Below are 26104 nucleotides of genomic sequence, written 5' to 3' on the forward strand. Positions count from 1 at the left end.
TTAGGGCCATGATTTACTATTGGGCCCAATCTTAGTTTTCTAGTAATATGTTCAACCTTGATTTCTTTGGGCATGGAAAGAAAAAAAAAAACTTGCCCTTTTAGGATACAAGAAAAATAAAACTTGTCACAAAACAACACCAACCTCGGAGTATTTTGAAAAATGCCAGGGACTATTGCCACATCCGTTACTATTTAATTGGCACAGTTGATCGATCTGATTTTATATATGACCAAAATGTTCGTCTTGTTCTGGTTAATGTAAGTGGTATAGATATATTTAGCATGCAAGGTACTGTAAAGGACGAATGGTGAAAGTTTGTATAAACCATTTGTAAAAAAAAATAAAATAAATAAAGGACGAATGGTGACAGTTTGTATATGAATAGTGTCTGGAACTGAGGGAATAGTAAAAAGGAACTCGGGAGTACAGCCAATGATGTGGAGTGCTGACTGCTGAGTAAATCTAGATACTGACTTCGCAAGAATTTTTTCTGTAACTGCCATCTAAATGGGTCCATAACAAGGAAAAAAACTGAGCCTTTTGGATCAGGAAAGTTTTCAGGACCAACGCGAGAATTAAGTACGCAGCAACCAAGGTATACCACATAGACCCAAATGCTTCAAGAAAGAAAACATGGCATGTACACAGGCACAACTACATCTACATGAGAATAAGTTGATAACCATCCTTGATGAGAGACTAAACAACAAAATTATGGACTACTACACTTGCATCATCACCATTTCCAATACTCACGCTACCTAACACTTCTAATCTGCTTGCTAACCATCTTTAAGCACCTCTTACTCCATAGACTAATTATTCCTCAAGATTTTAAATTGCATCTTTGAATCCCCCAATATGATTAAGTTACAAAATGGACATCATCCCTTCCATCCTAACACCCCACCATCTTCTCATCGGCACCACTCCAGTTAAAACTTCACGCTTTCACCCTGTAATCGTCAAACAAAGATAAAAGCGTTCAAAATACATGCTTACTCAAACATTTCGGGCCAAGATCAACGGATATACTACCACAACTTATTTTCTGTACACCCAAATTATTGTTCACCAGTGACACTGTCAGTGATGTAGGGACGATAAAAAGGGGGTCTCAGGCTCACAGCTCCTCCACTACCAGTATCTAGTGACATAGGAATGCACATCTTAGTCCTACCCAAACTTCTTACTTCTTACTATCACAAATTAGAAAATTGACGCCCACAGTATTAAAACTACTTCCTAATTCAATCAGCAGAAAAGTATACAACAATGCTATAGGAATGTCACTTGCATTTTCATTGCCCCTAAATCGGTGGTTTTGCATATCATGTTCAATGAATTTACATATAGGCCATCCTTTCTTTAAATTTAATGAAAGACTATGATGTTGACATTACATGTTTGAGTCAATGGTAAGCTCGTTTTCTGTACTAATCCTTTATAGATATCACTAGCATATCAATTTACCTGTTTAAGATGTCGGATTTCTAGAAAGGCTATCAGGTTTCATTCTTAGGTATTGAAACTCTAAGATGAAGGAAATAGGTTATCTTGGGACACAAAAACTTCAGAGTAGGGGCAGAAGGGATACCTTCTATGAATACTGGACATGCAGAACTTTCTGTCTACAAAATCGCTTCACAGGTTGCTTTATTGTGTCCTGCTTGCTTACACCTGCTACAGAGCCGTATAACTGTAGGTATCTTATTGGGGTTCAAACGCTTCCTTCTGGGTTTATCTGATGTCCGTGGCTTCGGAGGTGGAATCATATTTGCACCGGCACTAAAATCAATCGTATCCATGTCAGGAATTGGGAAGATTGTTCCTGAGTAAGCCAAATGGTAGCTCTCTATTCTGAAATATTTTGAACAGTAATCATAGAAAGTTCGCCCAATCCTGTTAAACACAGCAACAGCATGCATACAAGGAAGGCCAGAGAGTTGCCACCTCCTGCAGGTGCATTCCCAATTTGCAAGGTTAACAACATAAATAGCACTGCCCCGTACTTCAAACACGGTTTCAGAAGAGCACAGTACAGTCAGCTTCCCAGCTTTGGATATCTCGTCCTGCGCTTTGAATTCCATGGAAGGAGTTAAAGGTCCTGTCCAGGACTTGCAAGCCTCACGCCTTGCTTCTGTCACCTCCATTACTTTCATTCTCAGAGAGTCTATCATCAGCACTATTGACCCCTCCTTCTTGGTAGGTATCCAGTTATTAAAGGCATCAACAATGTTTGAGGAGAAATGATCATAACGACAGCCTCTAAAAATGGCATCTGACCAATGCTCCGGTTTACTTGCAATAATCCAATCAGCAGCTTCAGTGGATATATTCCTTATGCTCTCAATTGATGCATTGAAATCCTCAATGCTGCAGGCTTGGGCTGCTCGAGTAAAATCCTCAACCATCCCATCTCTTATCTGTTGCGACCATGGCCCCTTCCTCAGCTCTCCTTTGAATTCCTCCATGATATGATGCAAACAGAAGGCATGGTGACTTTCTTCAAACACTTGTGGAACAGCAGCATCTAGACCCTTTTGTCCACTGGACAAAAATGTAATAGCATCATAGTGATAGTTGTGATTCTGGAGGGCAAACCTCAGCTGCATCAAGAACCAAACCCAGCTCTCATAATTTTCATCTTCAACAACATTAAATGCCACTGGAAAGACGCCATCATCTGCATCAACTCCAGCTGCAACCAACAACTTGTACTCATTTGTCGCTTTCAGTGGAACCTTGTCAAGAAATATGAGAGGCCTGCACCCATTTGTGAAGCCATGCAGAGAAGCATGGAATGCAACAAAAAAGCGGCGGAATTTTGTGTCCACCATTGGAGACAACAAAGCTATACTACCTGGGTTGGTCTCCAAAAGCCTCTCACAATACCAGGGCAAATGGCTATATGTCTCCCGGATAGCATGATACAGCTCCTTCTGTGCCACTTCTCTGCCTCGCCAAACCTGTGAATAGGTCAGCATAACTCCATATTCTTCATAAATTTCCTTGACAAGGTCCTTTGGCTTGAACAATGGATTCTCATGCAGTTTCTCCTTAATGACAGTAGTCAGCCACTGTCTTGTTGCTCGCCGCTGACCCTCTCCACTTCCTCCACCACAGGTATGCTCATCTGTCATTTTCTTGATAACAAATTTCTTGTTACGGGATGATTCAGATGCATGCAATCGCCATGTGCAACCCTCACCAACACATTTTACAGTCACACGAGTGGTTTCATTTTTGATGAATCTATAAACAAATCCTTTCCCAATAGCATACTTGCATAACTGAGCACGAAAATCCTTCACGTTATCAAATTCTTGACCAACACCTTTGATAATGTCATCCCAAAACACAATAGGATTATTAAGACCCTGTGGTTCTGTGGCGATCTCAGAGCTAACATATGGATTGACAGAATCATCAAAAAGCCCAACTGGTTCCCTGCAAAAGACATGACAATGTCCATCAAATTTATACTTATTCACGAACTTGCAGGAGTGATGGGCACCATAAAACTAGACGAACAAGTACCTTGGTGCATTATCAACGAGAGCAAGCTTTTGCTGATTCAGAATGTCAGGAGCTGTGGAACCAGCTCCAGCTGTAGTGGCAAAGGCAATATCACTCCCAAATTCCAGTTGAAAAGCCCTAGTTTCATTTCAACAAGAGTAGCAATAATATAAAGCTGGGTATAATATCATCAGAAAAATAAAATGATGTAACATCTAAAATTAGAGAACATGTAAAGATGTGGCAACTATATGAAGACCAATACCTGTTGTCATCATTTTCAGTAACAACTTGTCTCGGTTGTTTCACATTATTCGAATTAGCTTGAACTGCAGTGCCAGTAGAACTCGGAGGCTTCTTGTTGTTTTTCGATGCCCTAGACAAACATGACATTAAATATAACATGGAAATGTATGGGGCTAAAAATTTACATCACATAGAGAAGACCTGAACAGTGTCACCTACTTATTTTTGGACGGTGTCCTTTTCCTTTTATCAACGCGTGCATTAGACCCAGGTTTAGTAGTGGATGCTCCAGTGTGACTTACGATACTCCTAGGAATGGAAACATATAATCAAATCAGTAAATGAATTATTTGCTCAAAAAAGAGTAAATTTCGCAAAAATAGATATTTAAGATATGGTATAAAAAGTAAATATTTAACACAGAATTTAAAAGAAAACCACAGGTTTAATCCATGGTATTGAAAATACAGCTTAAATCTGTAATTGTGTGATAGTTTTGTTGAAGTTTCTGTATGGTTGCAAAAGTTACTCCAAAAGGCTGCATGAAAAGGTAAAACAAGAAATACCTGTTCTCCACTCTACTTATCAAAAAAACATCCACTTGAGCAGAACTAGCAGTAAAATCAACCATCCGTTGCAAATCTCGATCACATGATATTGTGATGAGTGTTCTGTTATTGTTCGGAAGAAAGTATTTCAGTGACACATCTGCGACATCAACATGAAAGACCTTGGACACCTCATCCTTGAAGTTCTCCAGTGACATCTCTCGTGTGACATCAACAGCGTGCGCTTCTCCTCCTTTGTAGATCAAATTACCATTGGGGCCAGATGTGAACTCTCCACCATACTGGCAAATGGCAACAACTAGGCTCCCCTCCGCCATGCTTCCACTAATCTACATTTTAGGAAATAAGTCAACATGCATGCTTAAGCCATGCCAGTAAAGTAAAAATTAAGCAGTACATATAGAATCCATGTCATGATTAAATAAATAATATAAATTAATGTCAAGCCAATAATATTGATAAGCCTGATACATGAAATCAAGAGAAGCATGAATTATGGCCCTGCAAAATATTTGTTTTTTAATACAAGAGATTCAGGGAGCAAGTTTTCCTAGCAGTGTAAATAATGTTAATTAGATTCATGGACTTTTGTTTAGGGTGACGATTTAGCAGGATTCACGATTAAACTTGGATATCATGTGTAATTAATGCATTAACTGCATGGGAAGTCCGTATTGCGACATGGAACATTGGATTCGATTGAAGGAAGGCGATCCTTCCGCTCTAGTAGTTCAGTGTACACGTTTTGGGTGGAGGTAGGGAAGAACAAATTGATCCTTATTATATTAGTGATTTAGTATAGATAAGTGGTTCGTTCAACTCCGAGGGTGTAATTTGTTCACTGTATCGAAACATGTGTGCAACATTTGAAAAAGAAAGCAAATGAATTCTAAGCAAACAGATAAAATCTCACGTGGTACTCCACACGATTCATCAATCACAGCTATTTTAGACAAGAACAACAGACAGGCCAATTAATATGATCTGGCTTCCCAATAATTTCCTCCTGGGAAACAAGGATACAAGCTAATAGCTCTTTTAGCATGTAGTCCTTGAAATTTCAACCCTTTAACCAAAGTGCACAAAACCCTGAAAACAAATTGCTTCAGGAAACAGTCATGTTTTCGTTGGTGCTATCAGGATTGAAACACAACACAAATAAATACGATGGGAAAGCCCCCCTAACTACAATTGAATCACACATTTGGTCCCCAATTTCTACTTTTTCGACCATTCAACAAAAAACAAAGGAAGAAGTATTTTTTATGGACCGACAGCCACCAAAAGGAACCCCAGCTTATCTGTAATGAAAAAAAAAACATGGCTTTGAGATGTATTGCAAAGTAGAAACAACAGATCTAAAACAACAACCCAAGCCCGTTGCGGGCTGACCTAACGTAGAACACGGAAGTTCCCATTTTTTTTTTCTCTCTTCCAATTTTTGGGAAGGAAGGGGGATAGGAGCTGCTGCTGCTGTTGGTACTACACCAGCAGCCAGCCACGAGGCACCAAAGAGATCGAAAAGAAACTGGCTGTGTGAGGGGAAGAACGAATAAAGGGGACGGATTTGCAATCTGCACCCAAGTGCGTCACGCAGAGAGAGGGCTTCACCTTGAATTCGACTCGAAGCGGGGATGATGAGGTCGGCTCGGCTCCGGCGGTGTGGGCCGGCGCCGATGGAAGGGGCCGGGAGTTGCTGCCGCCGCCGCCGCCGCCGCGTGGCGAGGAGAGGAGGGGAGGAGGGGATTAGGGCTTGGGGGTATTTTGGAAATTTTGCAGGGTGGTTTCCGCACTCGCGCGACGATAATATTTTTGTGGGGTGGTTTTCGCGATATTACTACTAGTAGCGTGGATGGAGTGGAATGGGTTTTTGTTGGGCCTTTCTACAATTTTCCCTCTCCTTCTTTTTCTTTTTGGGCCGAATTGCGTAAGGCCCTCACTCCCCCATCATTTCTTTCTTTCCGAGTGGCTAGCTTCCAAATTTTCAAAATTTGGCTTACATTCAGAGGGTCTATCTGCAATCATACTAACAACTTCTTTCTTTCTTTCTTTCTTTCTTTCTTTCTTTCTGCTCTAGCTGCTGCTCTAACCGACGAAAGAAGCACGATTTCACAAACCAACGGTCTTATTATACTTATTATACTGCTCTACTAGGCATTTTGCTGCTCTAACATACGAAAGAAATATGGTTTTGCAAACCAACTGTTCTACTAGACGTTTTGGCTACGTCTAGATTCATCTGGACCCCGTTCGGCACACTCATGTTAGATATCTAAGCAGTCTCTTTTTCCACGCGCACGTTTACCGAACTGTTAAACGATGTATTTTTTGAAAAAAATTTCTATAGGAAAGTTGTTTTAAAAAATCGTATTAATCTATTTTATATTTTTTAATAGTTAATAATTAATTAATCATGTACTAATCTATTACTATATTTTTCGCGCCGGATAACTTATCATCCTCTACACCCTCTAGCCGAACGCGACGCTAGGCAATATTGTAAACTTGTATTATGAAACGGATCTAGTAGAATAGATGTCTTTTTTACTTAAATCCTTAGGCCTTAGTGAATTTAAAACAACTACATATGGAATAGACAACGGCAAGCTTCCCTACAGGAGTCGACACTTCAAAACATAGTAAACTAATAGCACTAGGATCTTCCAGCTCTGGCTATTGGTTCACCAATTCACTGGTCGAACCGCTAGGTCAACAGTCGAGCGAAGGTTTTTATTTATTAATATATTAATAAATATTTATTTTGCATTATTTTTAATATAGAACTATTATAAATGGGTGCAAATATACATAAATAAATCATTATATCTATTATTACATGGCCAAAACATTAAAAAATAATTGTAGCATGGTAACATAATAAATTCATGATGCATGTTGTCATAGAACAAATTAAAAGTTCAATTTTTAAAAACCGCACTGGTTCGCCAGTTCACCAAGAAAACCGCCCGATTCATTGGTTTTTTACCGGTTTAATTGCAAAGACATTATTTGAGTATAACTGAGCAGCCAATGTCCGGTCCGGTCCGGTCCGATCTTTTCTTTACTATGTTCAAAGATACAAGTCCTTTTAGTAACAACTTTACATTAATTTGTTAAACCAAATCAAATACTCTCGTGCTCCCTCCCTTCCTTGCTGAAAGAAGATCAATAGTATAGCCGATTGCTAGTTATAACAATTAACACACCATCTAAAATGTGTGCCATTAATATTTGTTCCATCTCTCACACAAAATATGTTGGAGTTCATGCTGCAATTAACTATAAATATGTAATCTGTTTTTATTCTCTCTCATATTATATCTCCTTCACATAAAAATAAATATGATGTGGTAATTCTTATAGCATACTTTACTCACTCTTAGTCCATACCAGCATAAAGCTAAATGACTAGAATAACAAATTTGTGGACTCAATAGTGCTCTACTTCCATTATTGATCTCATTAAGATAGTCTGCTTTCAAGACTTCCAAGAAACAGCGTTACCTCTAAGTGTGAACACGTACCTACTTATAACTTTTAACCAATGAGTATCATATATTAAGTTTCAATTATTGTAGCCATCTAGTACCTTTGGATAATTAACATAGTGAATCTCATAGATCACTATGCCTTTTAGATATCATAACTCTTTTAAGAGCTCACCGATCATCTCTCGGATTGGAAACAAATCAGCTCAATTTGCTCGCAGCGAATAAGATGTCAGGCCTCATAGCACTAGCCAAATACATTAGTGAACCAATAATTTAGGAGTGTCTTGTTGATCCGTTGTTATTCTTTGATTTTTCCTTGAACACATTGGGATCATAAGGGGTAGGAGGAGGCTTGCGGTTACTATAACCAAAGCAAATCATGATCTTCTCCACACAGTGGGATTTCACAATAGTAACCCCATCACCATCGTATCTCAGTAGGTTGATGTTAAGAACAACATCAGCCTCCCTCAAATCTTTCATCTCAAAGTTCTTAGACAAAAAGGTTTTTGACCTCCTCAATCACATTCAAATTGGTCCTAAAAATCAATATGTGCTCGCTAGTGCAAGTAGCACTCAAACACATGGTCGTTGGACTAGGTCAAGTAAAAAAGTTCTTCCACCCAAACACGTGGTTGAAGTGTGGACTACACCACTGGTCCTTGTGGGGCTGCATCGGGCAAAAAGGTTCTCCCACCGAAATATGTAGTTGAAGTTCCGACTAGAAGTGCCTCTGGCCCCTAAGTGGATTTTGTTTATATAATGACAAAAGATTTAGGGGACTAACCTCTATGTTTGAGTATAAGTGCAGCGACTTAGTCCCCTATAAGAAACTTCGATGATCAACAAACTCTATGAGAGAAAAGGCAATAAAAGTGCAAGGACAAATAGTGAATTGTATTTTTTTTCCTTATTGACTCCTTAGGAACACGACACTATAAAGAGGGGTATGGCTTGAAGGTTGCAAGCATAAAAACATTCTCTCACAAGTATCAAAGTGTCTTGAGTGATACACCATGTGTTGCACTCACTCAAGTTTTTTTCGAGTTATAGAAGTGTTCCTGGAATTTCTATATTTTTTATCAAAAATCTCAGTACAACTCTGTTGCGGAACAGAGACCTCACAAGGAAGTATCCGGTGGTGTCTTTGGAGTCTCCGGTGAGAACTCTCTATCTGGTACAGAAACTGTACCGGAGTTTCTAATGATTGTCATGGAGCCTCCGGTGACACTTGATTTCTTGCCCAGTTCCTACGGGAGCCTCCAGTAAACACTCTTTGTTTGGGAGAAAGACCCTACCGGAGATTTCGGTGGTTGTTATCGGCGTCTCAAGTGGCACTTGAGTACGACAACTCATATCGATTAGTCTCTATTGGCTTCTAGCGGAGTCTGCTATAAAAGCCCCATTCCTTTTGGGGAACTGTGCACTCATTCCAACTAGATATCATTCTAGATATCTCCATCACTCATTCCTTGTCCCCCTAGGGTTCATCCTTCTAGTGAGAAAGAGTGCAAAAGAGAGAAACCTAGGGTTTGCAATGGAGGACACCAAGAAACTTGTGAAGAGCACCTCAGGATCGCATCCGGCCGTCAATCCAAGCCTATATTACTCTTAGAGGCTTGCCTCCTAACTGACTACGCGTTGCCCGTGAGCATTTCAAGGTTGTGACTTGCTCGTGATGTTTGTACAAGGTTCTCCTCACCTCCTCAAGGAAACGAGGTAAGCTAATGGATATCGGATTCACTCCTAGGAGTTTGATTGTTAGAGCAAGCTTTACTTGGAAGGAGGAGTGCATTGCTGACCCCCGATGGTCACCCTAGAACGACTGTCCTATGTGATAGCTTGAAAATAATGTTATACTCATGGTTCTGAGCTTGGTGAGGTGTGCTCGAGAAAAATATGTCTCCTTAAGTCCCTCAACGAAGAGTAGGATTGAGAAATCTGAACTCCAGTAAAAACTATCGTGTCTTTGCCCTTTCCTTGAAGTTTTAGTGTTTCTTAGTTATTGAAGCCCTCTAGAATAGCTCTGCAAAAAGCCATCTCCACCACTCCGGAATATCGGTACTTCACTCTGGACTATCTAGCACATTATGTTTGTATCGACAAAGATGTACTGGAGACTCTGATGAAGCACTAGCTTTCTCTGCTAAGTTTTAAACTGGCACATTCACCAGCCCCCACTTCTGTGTGATATCTCGATCTTTCATCTACTATGCCATGCACTGGTCCTTGCGAAACCAGGTTATGCGGAAAGGTTCTCCCCCCTAATTATGGGGTCGAAGATCCAACTACGCCGATAGGCCTTGTGAGACCTAATGTGATGAAAAGGTTCTCCCACCTAATTAATTAGATGAAGTTCTAACTACATCGTTGGTCCCCGCAAGACCAAATCGAGTAAAAAAGGTTCTCCCACCTATACAGTGGTCGGAAATCTAACTATGCCACTGGCCTTTGCAGACCCACTAGGGTAGTAGTTGTCTAACCATGCAAAATCACATGGTTGAGTCCTAATTATGCCACCAGTTTTCAAAGGTAGTTGGTCCTATCGGTTTTACCAATAGTACACAATGTTAAGATCAAAGTTCAAATTTTGACTTAGAAGCGAAAAGATGATGCTGCAAACAAAAATTGATTAAACCAACGCTTTAGCATCACGTACATGAAAGGTAGAACCGATCAAAATTCGACGGCAAGAGTTAACCGGCCGATCAATCTAGATTAGTATGTCTGATTCTGATGCATGCATCCTTCCAAAAATGTACTAATATTACAGTATTATGTCTTAATTATGTATGTAAAGGTACACAACCAGGTAAATTCAATCAATTGACTATACATATGTGGAGCTAGTATACATACATACAGACGCCCACATTTCATCATAAAAAGAAAAGTGGAGCAAATGTATTCCTTTGATATTTGCCCAGGCCATTAATTAATTACTTACTCGAAGCCCAAGCTAGTGAGCAGATCAGCTGGGGTAATTGAAGAAAATGGAATGGGTTAATAGAGAAGAGAAGAGAGCTAGCGGTGGGAGGTGTGCGTGAAGTAGTCGTCGTCGGTGTAGTCGTCGGTGTCGAAGGCGAGCTGGCGGTGGCGGGAGATGTCGACGGAGCCGGAGGAGAAGATGCCGCTCTGCCCGGGCTTCTCGTGCGGGTGCAGGTCCTCCAGCGACGCGTCCCCCTCCAGCGCCCGCACGATCTGGCTCATCTTCGGCCGCCGCCGCGCCGAGTGCCGGATGCTCGCCGCCGCGCACGCCGCCATCCGCTCCACCTCCACCGCCGAGTACTCCCCGCCCAGCCGCCCGTCCACCAGCGCCGCCAGCGCCGCCCCGTCGTCGTTGCCGCCCAGGCCCAGCGCCCGCCCCAGCACCGGCCGCGCCCACTCCACCAGGCTGTCCTCCATCATGTTGGACGTGTCGATGGGGCGCCGCCCGGTCACCAGCTCCAGCAGCATCACGCCGAAGGAGAACACGTCCGACTTCTCCGTCAGCTTCCCGCTCGACGCGTACTCCGGCGCCAGGTAGCCGAAGGTGCCCATCACGCGCGTCGACACGTGGGTGTTGGTGTCCGTCGTCAGCTTCGCCAGCCCGAAGTCGGCGACCATGGCTTCGAAGTTGGCGTCCAGGAGGATGTTGGCGGCCTTGATGTCGCGGTGGATGATGCGCGGGTGGCAGTCCTCGTGGAGGTACGCGAGCCCCTTGGCCGACCCAAGGGCGATCTTGTGCCGCGTCGCCCAGTCCAGCCCGCCATGCCCGTACAGGTGGTGCTCCAGCGTGTTGTTCGCCACGAACTCGTACACCAGCATCCGCTGGTTGCCGGCGATGCAGTAGCCGACCAGCGACACCAGGTGCCGGTGGTGCACGCGGCTGATGATCTCCACCTCCGCCTGGAACTCCCGCTCGCCCTGCCCGCTGCCGGACTTCAGCTGCTTCACCGCCACCTCCTTCCCGCTGCCGGCGAGCACCCCCTTGTACACGTACCCGAACCCGCCCTGCCCCAGGAGGTTCGCCGACGAGAACCCCGACGTCGCCGCCGCCAGCTCCTCGTACGAGAACGAGCTCTTGGAGAACCCCAGCGCCACGTTCGGCGACGGCGGCGGGAGCGGCGGACCGTAGGGGCCCGACGAGTACGGCCCGCTCATGTCGCCGCTCAGGGGCGCTGCCGGATGATGCGACAGCGAGTTCCCGCCGCCGTGCATGTGCCAGCCCTGCGGCGGCGGAGGGATGCTGCTGTTGCTGCCGTGCTGCTGCCACATGGGAGGCAGCCCGCCGTTGGGGTAGTACACGTTGCCCTTCTCGTCGGTGAAGAAGGGCATGTTCAACGGAGGCGGCGGCGGTCGCTTCTTCCTCTTCCTGCAGCACAACACGATGGAAAGCACCAGCGCGAACGCCACCACCCCGATCACAATGCCGCCGATCACTTCCGCCTCTCTCCCAGACCTCTGCCGAGAGACTGATCCCGAGCTCTTCCTCGTCGGTGGCGGTGAATGCGTCGATTTCGACGAGGACGAGGACGATGATTTCGTAGGTGGTGTAGTGGACTCGGCGGGTGCTGATTTTGTCGATGACGGCGGTGGTGGTGGCGATGGGGAGGCCGGAGGTGGGGGTGATTTGGATGACGACGGCGGCGGCGATGATGTGGAGGTGGAGGTGGAGTTGGCCGACGACGACGGAGAAGACTCCGGAGAGGGCGCCATCAATTAATTTAATTTAATTTAATGGATTCCGGCCGGTCGGAGGAGACAGGGCCCACCCCCAGCCCCTCCGACAGAGAGTGCTAATTCACTTAATTTCTCTTTTTAATTTTGTTATTAATAATTGGCTCTAAAATGTTCCTCTTTTTAATTGTGAACCCACCCCTGCAAAATTTGAATTAATAAGTTAATGGATAAATCGAACAGATGGTCAATGCAAATTAATAATTACAAAATGAACTAGTTTATTAGAATTGCTGTAATTCAATAAGTTCATCCTTATGCCTACTAGTCATGAAATGGACCCCTGTTTTTCATTTTACTAATGGGGGAATCAGCTCCATTCCCGTGAAGCTAAAACGCAAATTTTCAAGAGATCAAATCAAATCATATGGATCAAAACATGATCAAATCACCATTTAATTTGGGAAGCAAAAGACAGGGATCAAGGGGATGATTGTACTAGGAAAATAATTTGTACATAAAACTTTTATATATGAATTTAAAAGCAAAGGCTAAAAAATACACTACGATAGAAAAAAAACCTTAAAATCAATTCCAAACTTAATGTTAAAAATTTAAATTATGACTTATAAGCATATGCAAAAGCTAAAAGATAAAGGTGCAAATCATCACAGAGAATATTGTATAAAGCTACATCAATAACTAATTAAGTATGCAATGTGTAAACTACATGCATTGCATATTTTATATATGGGGGTTATGGTCCTAGTGGTAGGACATGGACATACATACCTTTCCTTTTCCCCAGGAAGATTAAGTGTCGAGAGAGAAGGAGAAGGGGTCCAAGGCGGATTAGGGGCGACAATGGCAAAGGAAAGAAGGCAACCGACACACGCAACTTTCGTTGCCCTTTCCAACCAACCAACCACCACATATCTCTCCCCACCATTCTCCATTTTTAGCCACGCTACAAATAAACCCACACTTGCATATTTGTGAAATTGTGAAGAAAGGTATCGGATAATAAAATTTAATTTTAAATATTCAAGAGGAAGGATAATAGTCAATTTCGTCGCGAGGGTATACTTAGTTCACATTTTAAGTGTCTGGTGAGCAAGCGAACTCATCAAATGGCAAACATTCGTGGCAAATACACTTAGGATTCATTTAGTTGACAGTTATAAGTGGATCGGTCATGGTCATCGATGTTTTGTTTGATACGATGATCTGTGTTTTGTTTTGTTTTATATGGATATAATTATCTAATTTTATGTTTTGGTCATAGCCTTGTATCGGATAGTACTTATATAGGAAAATACACAATTTAGCATGGTTTGTTTCTCATATAGAGTAAATTGCGCTACCGGTACACGAACTTTTGAGGTGAGTATAATTTAGTACAAGAACTTATAAATTATTTGTTTCGGTTTGCAAATTTCTCTAGTGCGTGCAAACCAATGCCACGAGGACATATCATGACTAATTCCGATACATTAGATATTCATTAGGATCTCATGTAGAATCACATGGTGAGATAAATATAAATATATATATATATAATTACATATGCACACTCTTGATCAAATATAAAGTAATATATTTGATGTACTTTTGATATATAAGATACACAAGGGGAAGGGGTATGAAAGAGATACAAAACAATGGAAATAAAAAAAATAAAAGGTATGCATAACGTTTATTTACACATATGACATTCTGCATCCTAATATGTGCATGTGACATACTAATCAAATCCAACTGAGCTTTTTTTTTTGTTCGCACGAACTAAAAAGCGTGTGCACCATAGTGAGCATTTTATAAGTTTGTGTACTAAATTGCACCCAAACTAAGTTTGTGTACTAAAATATTAATAAAATATATAGAAAGGATATAACATCAATATTCTATTATAGTAATAACTAATATGAAGAAAGAATATATTTTAGATGACCATTCAAATAGCAATACAAATGATTAAATTTAGATGAGCAACTGCTCTAAGCCTCCATTGCAAAATGCAATTTAACATCCATATTAATCATTTTACACAAAGCATTGAATCCCTTCCTTTAAATTTCCTTGATTTAAATAAAAAACATAGGAAATTAGGATGGTTTCAATCTAAGCGGAAAAAAAATATGAAGACCTATGAAACAAAGGATTTAATCCCATCTTTTCCTTTCAATTTTCTAGGATTGTGCAATCTTATTGAGATTTTAGAGGAAAATAAGCTTGAGGTTCTACCCACAGTGCAAAAAATCGGACCGAGCTTGTGGCTGAACTAGAAAAAAAAATAGAACAGTGGCCTACACAGCACGGTTCTGCTTAAAAATCTTTCCTACAATCAAGCCAGTAAAAACTGGTGAACCGGATGATTTTTTGGTGAATAGGTGGCAATTTTTTAGAATAAAACTGGGTTTTAATTTTGTGCTATGACATTATGTATTTATGTCATTGTGAATATATTATGTTGCCTCACTACATGTATTTTTTATGTTGTGATCATGTAACAATAGATATACTGGTTTATTTATGCATAGTTTTACCAATTTGCGATTGTCTATATTAAAAATAATATGAATCAAATATAATATTTAAATAATTAAAACTAGCAGATCAACCAATAAACCAACGGCCAAAGCAGGTCAACCCCTAGTTTGGTTTTTACTATGGTTCTAGCTTATGTTTTCTTCCCTTGACTAAATTCATCTGTTTCTCCTAAGCCAGTCAAACAACAGTTTATGAATTTGCTTGCATTTTGAATTCTTACAGGAATTCTGATCAGTGGGCATGAAATTCCATTCCTACATTTTTCATACTCTACATTTTGACAACCCTATGTTTCCAAGGGTGCAAGCAAAGTCTATCGGGACAATGACTTGAGGGCAACAAGCAGGGATGGAAGAATCTACTTCCAGCCTCTGCAGTGAAATGCACACAGAATCTATCTGGACAAAGGTACAAGATAAACTCTAGAATGTGATGAATGAATGTTTTGAATCATGCTACAAGTACAACAAGCACTCTAGTAGGGAGTGCCACCAGTTTTACAGCATTAAATCAATCACCCATAACATTAATCACATGACACTAACATGCTCCCAGATCAGGTTCGAATCGAACCAAACCAAAGAATTGATCTACTCTACCCATGAGTTCTATTGCTCAACAACCTCCCCAGCAGGAATACCGACTGAAGAAGCTCTTGCTGGAGCTAACTGTCGCCCCACTGCGGTGAAGCTATCAGGCAGGATAAACAGAGGGCTGCTCCCCTCCGAGTCACCCTGGTATGCAAGCCCAAGGGAATAGCCCAATGCACGAGCAACAGGGACAGCCACCGCATTACCAACTTGAATGTACCTGCCACAACCATCAAACAGACCTTTCAGTTAGAACCAAACATTGAGTTGACACTCAACAGAAAATACCATGTTGGTATAGGGAAGCTTACTTCTCCTTTATAGGACCAAACATCTTGTAGTAGTCTGGGAATCCTTGCAACCTTGCATTCTCCCGGACAGACAGGACTCTTGCCTGAGTTGGGTGCAATATTATCTGAAGAGAAGCAGTCAGACAGATTGACAAAATATGTAGAGTCAGAACATTGGTAATCCTCTCATCGCAATCTAACCTGATTGTGTGGCTCTGCTCTGGTCACAACGGTAGGAACAGTCTCATCCCACCACAAGCGCCCAAATGGCCTGCAAACAACATTGTAAGAAATATACTATCCTCCAAATTTTATACCAGAGAAACTAGGGGTACCCTGCTGCTTACTTTAACGATCTCCCTCTGATGAAAGACATTGCATAGTCCGGAACCTGAACACAAAGAAAAGCTAGCTCTTCAGTAATGGTTAGGGGTGAAAACAGATCAGAAATGGGCAGAAACTAACTCTACCATATTCATTTTCTTTTTGGGGTCGTAACCAGAATCAGGAACCCCAGATACAAAACAGAACCAAATATTATCGAGCACAGATACATAGTGAATAAAAACCAATACAAATACAGTAAAAAATATTTATCAGAATATAAAAGCCTCTTATAAGAAAAAACTCCTCAAATCAGCAAAAGTTATATATTACCTGTCCCATATGAGCAGGTACAATAGCAGGCTATAAATCAGCTATAAACATATTTTAAAGAGGTAAGAGAGTAGAGAGAAGAGTAGTGAGTTACTAATTTGTAGCCAGTTACAACACAAACTCCAAGACATAGTGTGTGTATGACATGTAAAACTATGTATTAAGGTTTTGTAAGTAACTATTGTATGAATTGACTATTAGATTGACTATAGATGATTTGAAGCTAGTAGTTGGCTATACTATTGAACTTGCTCTAATAACTTCGTTTTTCGATTTCTGTGTCCAATCCTTTAACCATTCGTCTTATTTGAAAAAATTGTACAAAAACATAAAAATTAGTCACACATAAAATATTATTTATGTTTTACCATCTAATCAGGGTTCCCGTTACCGCGGTAACAGCCACGGTTACCGCAGTAACCAGGCCCTCCACGAGGGCACGATATGGTATGTACCACGGTTTTGAGTTTAAATTTAAGGATTTAATTTTTGAGAAAATTTAATAAAAAAATATATGCTGTATACGTTGATATATAGTATAGTGTATTTTCATGAAAAGGTGTATTTTTGATGTAATTAAAAATCATAACCAAGAATTCCATGGAAAAAATAAAAAATAGCCTATTGCGAATAATATTTTGTAAGTAAATGGTTAAGAATATTTTGTTGTTGAGTCATTATTTGACTTTGACATCTCACAAATTTTCTTGTTTTTAAATCTTCTTCCTGCGGCAACCACGGTTTTAGTTGTGGAAACCACGGTTTCCACCGTTCTAATGCGTTATTCCGACAAGCAGTAGCCGGGGTTACCATGCCAAAGCGCACGGTAACCACGCAAAACCATACAGTAACCGCGATTATCGCAAAGATTTTAATTCAAATTTTTTTATTTTCAAATTCATTGTGGTTTTTACGGCATCCGCGGTTACCGTGTGGTAACCACGCTAACGGTTACTGCGGTCAGGGCAGTAGGGGCAAGAAGTGGAACCCTGCATCTAGTAACAATAAAAATATTAATCACAAAAATATTTCAAATAAGTCAAAGAGTCAAAACATTGAATCTAAAAAATAAAAAATGAATTTAATATGGGACAGAGGTAGTACTTCTTTTGTATCAAAGACTAGATCAATGTGATTAAATTTTAGCAATCCATTTTTACATATGGATATATCAGGATGACATGTACAAACTAATATATTACTTGGCTTCATACAAAGAAAAATTGTGTTACTATAAATATAGTATATTATAATGATATCATATCACTAGCTGAATGTCTGTGTTTTGCAAAGAATAAAAACATATTATGTTAAATAGAAAAATATCTTTTATAAAATATGTGACCATCTTTTTTATATAGGAAATATCCATATCAATTTGATTTTATGTGGATATTTATCTAGATTTGATTGACTTTTAATATTACAAAATTAAAGGGGTAATTGTAAGAATGCAATGGGAGTACCACCACTAGAAGCTTTTATAGTACAAAAGATATTTAATAATTTATATTAAATAAAATAGGTCGACATGAATAACATGACTCTTTAGTCTTTACTACCATGGATTTTAGCAAGACTATCCAAAAAAATATCCATTTCATAAAAATTGTCCAAATTAAGAAAACTAACCCAAGCGATTTCATCCCTAGTAATGGCAACACTTACAATACTGCATGCTCCTAAAAGACATAGGTAATGGAAACTTAGGATGGAAACCATGCACCAATGTTTGCTACTTTGTCTTGAACCTCCAACTCATAGAGCTTTACATGTTCTAGTTAATACATAATCCTAAATAGATAATATAAGATTTCTAACAAATTGTAATCCTAAATAGGTAATATAAGATCAAAAGCGGTAAACAAGCACCCTGGGTGGCTGTAACATGTCACTGCAAAGTGATAAATGCATCCCACAACTGTATAAACATGCCCCCGCCCCCACCCCCACCCCCCACCAGGTTATAAATGTCCCTCTATGACTGTAAACAGCATGGTTGTTTCACAGGCACCAGACAGCAGTTCTGACAGCAATTCACAAAAACGTGGGGAGCATAGAACACACACCAAAGGTTTCCCAGATGACAGGTACACACGATCGATATCTGGATCCCACTCCACAATGTTGTTAGCCCCAACCTTGACACCTTTCAGGTCCCTGAAGTTGGCTCCCTAAAACACAATAGATTGATTACAACTGCAGAAAGAATAAAAAGTTGAGAAGCTCACAAATGACCAAAGCTTCAACAACTGCCAACCTTCTTTACTGGGATTTGTTGCACGCGCTCGTGATCATCATTATTTAGCTTTAAGGGCTGGTGATCCAAAAGCATGCCAACATCTGGACCAGCATTCCCTTCAAAAGAATTGTCCAGCATTTCTAGAACATTTTGGGGAAAAAAAATGAGTCAAAATTGCTGTGCAGACTGGCCAAAGTAAGCACAAGTTTTGGAGGGGTGGTAAATTGAAAAACAGGATGCAATTTCAGGATATATAACAGAACAATTAAGCCAGCATCTTATCAAAGCCCACGAATATAAGTAATAGAGGTTTTATTACCTCTACGGCTTAGCCGGATGTAGCGCTGGAATTCTGTTTTTGGGGAAGAACCATATTCCATCACTTCATTAGGCTGATTGTTGTTTACCTGCAGATAAGGGGTAAGATTGCAGTTGCAGGTCAGGAAAAGTATTAATAAATAAAACACTTGCCTCTGGCAAATCAGAAATTGCATCACCAAGAAGTAGAGCCTTTTTCAGTGTTGGCTTCTGTGTTTCATCATATGCAACAATACTTTGCTGCAAGTGAGATTAAGCTAATCAGAATACAGAGAATTCCAGTGGAATACACAGTTATGACGAGACAACTTACAGAAAAAGCATTTGGGGCACCTCCACGCACAACAACGTCATGAGTGGGAAGTGGATACTTTGGGAGCACCTACATTGCCAAATGCACCTGATCATTGATCTGATCAAGGAATTAACAAGTGTTTATCAATGCAAGGGGTGAGGAGGGGACAAACCATGGTAGGGAGAGCTCCCCATAGGAACACCCGCATCCTGAACTGTGGAAGGCCATAACAGCCTGCAACCATCATTCCAAGTCGTGCTTGGTAGTTCATAGCCACCAGGCGGCTCAGAGCATATCTTCCAAGGTAGCCATCAGCAAACTTTAGTATGTCCACCACATTTTCCATGAGGACATACTTGGGCTTCAGATATTTAACAATATCCATAAATGTCACCATCTGTTTGTTTTTCTCATCTTTTAGTGGCTCGTTGCGGTTTCTGAACCGATTGAACCCACTAATTCCTTGGCATGGTGGGCCACCACAGATAACATCAACATCACCCTTTGGAATTGTAACACATAGATGGCATCAGCAAATCAACGTATGTAACTAGTGAAAAGGGCACAAAAGGAGAGCAAATACTCACTGGCAGAGGCAAGATTTTTCGCCTGTATCCATCTTGAACAAATTCTTTAATTTTCAGTGGGCAAGCACTAGGTTATGAAAAAATAAGACGAGGTTAGTTCAACTAGAAATAAAAAAACAATGGTTATATGCCAGTCAGAAAAGATACCAACCTGAGGTTCTCAATAGGCTCCCAAGTGTCCTCTTCACGGCCATAGCCTTTCCATTGTACCTGTTAAAAAACTGCGTTGAAGCAACATATGGAGAACGCTAGTGCAGGAATCCATAAGGAATGCATGAAAAATGAGACGAAGGTACCTTGAAATAGATGCCATCTTCTCTATCACTGCCACCGTAGCAGATTCCAGATAGCTTTTCAACAACAAATTCATCTTTTTCAAGAGGTTCATCATCATCATCCTCATTCTCTGAGGAACCAGCCGGATCAGAACATATATTATTCTTGACATGTTCATCACAGAGTTTAGCCCATTCCTTAAGAAGAGCAAGAAACTCATCAGCTTTTTCATTCCGGGCCTGCATTAAGAAATACAAAAAGAATAAGTACACTAGAATTGCCAATAAATGATTTTTGCCAGTGCAATACTTTTTAGGGCAGCTCCAACGTGCACGCTAAGAAAATGCCAAGAAGAGAGAGAAAGATGCTAAGAAGGTGCTATACGTTAAAGCAAAGGTGCTAGCTTGGAATTTCAATGCACCTAGAGCTTCTTCTAGCGCCCGATGCCAAGGACTTTTTATCAGAGAATTAATGCTACTATTGTACTACAAGTCTATCCACAAAATATTTCTATAATCCGCGGGAACCATCTTAGCATGGACTATAAGATTTTATACATTAGAGCAATATTGAGCACTGATGCTAGTGGCTAACGTATCCTCCGTAGCAAATTTTAAAGAACTAAACACTAAAGTTGCCCTTATGATCATTCATTGCAAATTATCCAATGATTACCACATAGGACTTAATAGATCATAAAGGACGCCTGAAATCCGTACAAGTTCACAACCATACCTCAGTTTTTGGGTGATTGTATTTGAGACTCTCGCATGCAAAACTATTGAAATCAACAGCCCATCGCTAGAAATATGCCAGAAAAAATGAGGGATTAGTACCTGATATCACAAAAATTCTATCAAGCGAATGAGGGAAGAATAATACCGTTTCAAGATTCAGGCCAGCAAGCGCTGCACCCAAGCAAAGACCAGTAGACATACCACCACAACCAGAGTAGAGATCAAGCAGTGTAGCCTTTCCCATTGAAGATGATGCCTCTGAATCAGAGGCAACTTTGCCTCTAGACGAATCCATGTCATCAGAAGAAATTCCTGATGCAGTGTCACTACCCGATGCTCCATTTTCTAGGTGGAATCAAGATTAGAGTTAGTGTTTTTATTTGACGAACATTGCACAACTAATATAAGTTTAAGTACAAATAATATATTGGGGATGAACACTATATGCAAAGGTCATCTTAATTCACCTAGCAACAAGAACATAGTAACTTACCAGGTGGGATATTAGCGAATGTTGAATAAGCAACAGTGTATGACATGTCATAGTACAGATCACAATCTGCCACCCGTTGAGATTTGGCTTCATGATCCATCTAAAAGAAATGAAGGGGAAAATCACCATGTGAAACAATTACATGAATAAGGTAACACAAAAATCTGAGAGAGAACACTTACATTTGGATCAATATGTACGATTTTAACCTTTGAGATGATGCAGTCAAGCACATTATCATTCTTTTCCTCAGAAAGGAAAACACGCTTGAGATCATGGTTATGATCATGAACATTCTCCATCATCATCGATGAGATCACCTGTAGAGACAGGTCCAAGATGTACACTTTGTTGATGTTTGAACACAAAATAGCATGCTTTAGTAATGTTTGTTACGCACTGTATCCTCCGCGCGGAAGAACCAACAACAGGTAAAATAGCGGCAGTGATCAGTCCCCTCAAAGAACTCAGTTATCCTGCCGATGTAATCAGCTTTATCTTCCTCGGCCTATGATTGTTGCAAAGGAAATACGTATGCCATTTAGAGCAACTGTTATGAGATTAAACAACAAAACCGAACTGAATAAAGTTGACAAAAATATTACTTTATGTGTGTGTTTTGGTCAGTGTATAAACGTGTTCAATCTAAGTTGATAAAGAATTCCATGGAGCTAGGCCACATAAGTACATTTATTTCCCAAGTACACACAAGCACGAATAGAAGTGTATGCAAGATTAGATTCGGACCACAGGACACCGACAAGCACTGCACTATGCAATCGCGCTCAATGTTAAAAATGCAAGAAACAAACAGAGCGTTCAGTTAACAAACAGATAGGTCGAAAATGTGAGACGTGGAGAGCATTCCATAGAATTAGGAAGCATCCTGGTGCGTAGCAGCACCAATGTTCATGGATGGCATAAGACTCAATCCCGTGGTTTAAACCATAGCGATTGAAGCAACAAAAATCGGGATATTTAATCAGGAGCAGGGGGATTTGGTAGATAGGCAGAGATCCCAATGGAATAATTAAGGTTGCATTTGAATGATGAGCAAGTAGTAATAAATTATGAAATTGCAGTGTGCACAAGAATCATCTGATGAGAAGTAGATAAAGGAAGGTACTTGTGCGGAGCAAGTAGGATGTGGAGGAAAGAGAGACCTTGACATAGACGTCGTCGTGGAGGCAGTAGACGATGCCGTCGACCTTGGCGGAGCGGTAGTGGCAGCGCGCCTTGAGCTCCTCCTCCTCATCAGGCCTGCAGAAGCGTGGACGCGTTGTGAATGAACAATTAAAAATAAATGGGGTCAGATCTAGTGTAGTAGTAATGGGATGTTACCTCCTGGCGGCGGCGTTGCCGTTGCGTTGGTAGCGGTGCGGCCACTTGGCGCGGGCCTCGTGGGCGGGGAAGGGCTCCCCGATGAACTCCGGCTCGTGGTCGCCGTCGGCCCTGCTGTGGCGGACCCTGCTGGGCTGCGCGACCCGCTTGTTGGCGGGGCGGGCGGGGGCGGGGGCGTCCTTGTCGTCCAGCAGCAGCTGCTCGTCGTCCTCCTCCAGGGCCATCTCCTCCTCATCGGGCTCCTCCTTGCAGGCGTCATCCTCCAGCAGCTCCACGGGCTGGGGAGGCGGCAGCTGCTCCTCCTCCTCCTTGACCTTGGGCCTGCGGGTGCGCTTGGCGGAGGAGGGGTCGGCGGAGGCGGAGGCGGCGCGCTTGCGCGTGGAGGCACGCTTGGGCGCCATGGGTGGAGGAGGTAGAGAGAGAGAGGAGAGGAGAGGAGGGAGGGAGGGTTTAGGAAAGGAGGGAGCAGAGCAGGTGGAGTGGAAGGAAATGTGGGAAGGAAGACGAAAGCGAAGCGGCCGAAAATCTGAAATCAAATCGATTTCGTTTCAGATTTGGAAGCCGAGGCGGGAAGCCCCCAAAAAATTTGACATGTAGGGCGGGCCCACCTGCAGTCACCTGGGCTTTCCGGAAGGGCGGGATGCTTCAAATTTTCCGCCTCCCTTCTCCTCTTCTTCCATTCTGCTTTCAGACGCTCTAGGGTTGGGTTTGCTCCCTGCCCTATGGGCCCTCCCAACACTACCTCACTTTTTCAGGGCTCCTTTAGTTCGCGTATAGAAAAAATTTTAAGTGTTATATTAGATGTTTGAGGGGGTTTTCGGACACAAATGAAAAAAACTAATTTCATAACTCGACTAGAAACCGTGAGACGAATTTATTAAGCCTAATTAATCCGTCGTTAGCACATGTTGGTTACCGTATCACTTGTGGCTAACCATGGGCTAATTAGGCTTAAAAGGTTCGTCTCAGGATTTTCATGCAAATTGTACAATTAGTTTTTCTTTTAGTCTATATTTAATGCTACATGTATATGTCAAAAGATTTGATGTGATGTGTTTGAGAAATTTTTTTTACGAACTAAACATGTCCTTACTCAATCACATTGTTTGGTTGCTTTAAAAAATCATACAAGAATTTAGAGAGACAACGACATAGAGGAAATTCCAATAGCTTTGAACTCATGGTATGTTTCCTTCAAAACTCATGTGTTTTAGGTTATTCCATAGATTCATTTCTTTGATCCAAATGAGCATATAAAAAATTTCCCAAATGATTCATACCCTACAAAATTCCTCTAAAATCCCTTTGTTCCAAAGGAGCCCTTCGTAGAGGAAATTTATGGTATACCACCGACTTTCACCAAATTGCATAGCCTGCACCAACTTTGTTCAACCCCACGATATGTCATTGACTTCTAGTTAACTTCTATATTTATCATTGTCATCCAGTTAGTCTCCGTTAGGACCATACTTTTTTATTCTAATCTATCCTATATTGCATAAACATGTATTACTCATTGTACATCATTTATTCACCATTCTTCAAATCCGATGGCTAACATCGTCTTCTTAAGATCGGACGGTTAGGACGGACTCCATCTCTTTTTATGCAGACTTCCATATATGTATCAGAAACTTTGTAAATTATAAATTATCATACCAACTATAGAGTTTCCATATATTATAAATTATCTTTCCAATTAAAAACAAGGAACATGCTTTCTATATGTTGGACTTTATATAAAAAATAATATATAATTTTTAACCATAAAGTTTCTACAAATATGCAATATATAACTTTAGAATCAAAATTCAATAACAATTTTTTAATCACACCATTAAAACACTGCCAATGATACCAAGTTAATGAAGTTCGTGTTCAACGCCATGCCACATTTGTTCTAATCATAAGATCGATTAAGGCTGATTGTTGGATGCCCAAATAGTAAAACTTATAACAATAATAACACGGATAAATCTTTGGTAAATAGGAACGAGTATTTGTTGTTCTAGAAATATTTTTTAAAATCATATTTTTAGGTAAAATAAGTAAATTTCTTCAGCTGTCAAATGATGTATCACCATAGATAATTTTATTAAATCATTTGAAGATATGTACACCTCCTGATAATGACAAACTGTAAACATAACTATTGAAAAATATCATTAGTAATTTCACTTTTGTTAAAAATTGTCATATGTTCCTTTTAACTACAAAGAACTTATTCAATAAATACTTGTTATATATTATATGATCACTTAATATTTGATTTAAATATCTTTTTATGTAACTTAAGAAGACATGGTGAAATTTTTTTTAAAACTTATAATAAATTTAGGCTTTGAATTACATGTTATTTGAGAGTTGTACAATTGTTTTGTTTCTTTGATATATACAAACATCAACAAACTTATTTTTTTATAAGAAGAAGGAAGGTTGTATTTGATGCAACTCATGTTTGTATAAAGTGATTTTTCATTAAATTTAGCTTTATAGAGTTGAAATTTTATGTTAATATTAGATAATGTGAAAAATTATTTAATTAAAACTATCCTTGCAATCTGTTAGCTTGATATTGGAGTGATTTCAAAATTAGTGTATCAATTTGTTATCACGATGTTTATGAAATTAGCATATAAACTTGGCCTTTGCAAGTTCTGCAGTTACCGTCCAAACTTGAAAACTTACAATTTATTACAATGTGTTTGAACCCATAATTAATTATGTAAAGTTATTGTGGTCCCTATTAACTGATGGCTTACTGCTATTTTGTTTGAGTTGGTTTAATCATATTAGCAAATGCTTGATAGACAAACAATTTTGAATGTTTGGTTTGTATGATATTGCATCTAAAAAATGTATAATATTTTATTTATATTATTAAATTGAGTTGTAGCATTAGCACGCGTATAATACCAGTAACAAAAAAAACCCTAGGTCAAAAACTTCCAAAATCTGGACAAAATATCAAATTGTAAGTTTTCATACAAATTTTGGATGCCTTGTAATTTTATGTTTACAATTTGGAATTTCAGAATTTTTGGCCAAATTTTGGAAGTTTTTATCATAAGGGTTTTTCAATCATTAGAACAAAAACATACAACACTAACATAGGCTAATTGGACGGTGATGGTAAAATCATAAAAGTTAGGCAAAAATTGATGGCATATTATATAATTGAACAAAGTTAGTGACAAATCGTGGAACTAGGAAAAGGCAGGGGTATACATCAGATTCTATC

The 26104-nt window shown here is 40.3% G+C and overlaps 3 protein-coding genes across 4 annotated transcripts; all 3 read right to left on the reverse strand.

The window, feature by feature from the left end:
- Positions 1–397: 397 nt before the first annotated feature.
- Positions 398–6104, reverse strand: LOC102709597. Of its 2 annotated transcripts, XM_006662069.3 has the most exons (7): positions 5949–6104; positions 4335–4666; positions 3988–4077; positions 3788–3898; positions 3544–3660; positions 1601–3453; positions 398–959 (listed from the first exon to the last, which is right to left on the reverse strand). In XM_006662069.3, the coding sequence occupies exons 2-6, from the start codon at positions 4652–4654 to the stop codon at positions 1635–1637; spliced, it is 2457 nt and encodes an 818-aa protein (XP_006662132.2). In that variant the 5' UTR covers positions 4655–4666; positions 5949–6104; the 3' UTR covers positions 398–959; positions 1601–1634. The 2 variants fall into 2 exon arrangements, with proteins under 2 accessions (XP_006662132.2, XP_040384136.1); XM_040528202.1 differs by lacking the exon at positions 5949–6104 and having other exon boundaries at positions 4335–5148.
- Positions 6105–10519: 4415 nt separating this feature from the next.
- Positions 10520–13357, reverse strand: LOC102709876 (proline-rich receptor-like protein kinase PERK1). The gene is made up of 2 exons (XM_040528348.1): positions 13280–13357; positions 10520–12688 (listed from the first exon to the last, which is right to left on the reverse strand). Exon 2 carries the CDS (start codon positions 12524–12526, stop codon positions 10853–10855), a length of 1674 nt encoding a protein of 557 aa, XP_040384282.1. The 5' UTR covers positions 12527–12688; positions 13280–13357; the 3' UTR covers positions 10520–10852.
- Positions 13358–15363: 2006 nt separating this feature from the next.
- On the reverse strand, positions 15364–23316 carry LOC102710155 (DNA (cytosine-5)-methyltransferase CMT3-like). Its single transcript, XM_040528162.1, has 20 exons — positions 22864–23316; positions 22686–22782; positions 21923–22030; positions 21705–21842; positions 21523–21622; positions 21175–21374; positions 21028–21093; positions 20313–20531; positions 20168–20226; positions 20017–20083; positions 19602–19931; positions 19448–19516; positions 19288–19374; positions 19136–19223; positions 18835–18956; positions 18644–18748; positions 16265–16308; positions 16119–16188; positions 15939–16042; positions 15364–15847 (listed from the first exon to the last, which is right to left on the reverse strand). The coding sequence occupies exons 1-20, from the start codon at positions 23262–23264 to the stop codon at positions 15646–15648; spliced, it is 2676 nt and encodes an 891-aa protein (XP_040384096.1). The 5' UTR covers positions 23265–23316; the 3' UTR covers positions 15364–15645.
- Positions 23317–26104: the final 2788 nt, after the last annotated feature.

This window comes from Oryza brachyantha, chromosome 10 (assembly GCF_000231095.2).
Source record: "Oryza brachyantha chromosome 10, ObraRS2, whole genome shotgun sequence".
Taxonomy (NCBI): Eukaryota; Viridiplantae; Streptophyta; class Magnoliopsida; order Poales; family Poaceae; genus Oryza; species Oryza brachyantha.

Bases quoted from the DNA above. Each gene is read 5' to 3' on its own strand.
- LOC102709597 (XM_006662069.3), bottom strand. From the start codon at position 4,654: ATGGCGGAGGGGAGCCTAGTTGTTGCCATTTGCCAGTATGGTGGAGAG. The intron at 3,899-3,987 runs GTAGGTGACACT...ATGTTTGTCTAG, and splicing joins AGGACACCGTCCAAAAATAA to GGCATCGAAAAACAACAAGA. The intron at 3,661-3,787 runs GTATTGGTCTTC...AAATGAAACTAG, and splicing joins ACTGAAAATGATGACAACAG to GGCTTTTCAACTGGAATTTG.
- LOC102709876 (XM_040528348.1), bottom strand. From the start codon at position 12,526: ATGGCGCCCTCTCCGGAGTCTTCTCCGTCGTCGTCGGCCAACTCCACC.
- LOC102710155 (XM_040528162.1), bottom strand. From the start codon at position 23,264: ATGGCGCCCAAGCGTGCCTCCACGCGCAAGCGCGCCGCCTCCGCCTCC. The intron at 22,783-22,863 runs GTAACATCCCAT...ACGCTTCTGCAG, and splicing joins GGCAACGCCGCCGCCAGGAG to GCCTGATGAGGAGGAGGAGC. The intron at 21,375-21,522 runs GTAAGTTACTAT...GATTCCACCTAG, and splicing joins ATTCGCTAATATCCCACCTG to AAAATGGAGCATCGGGTAGT.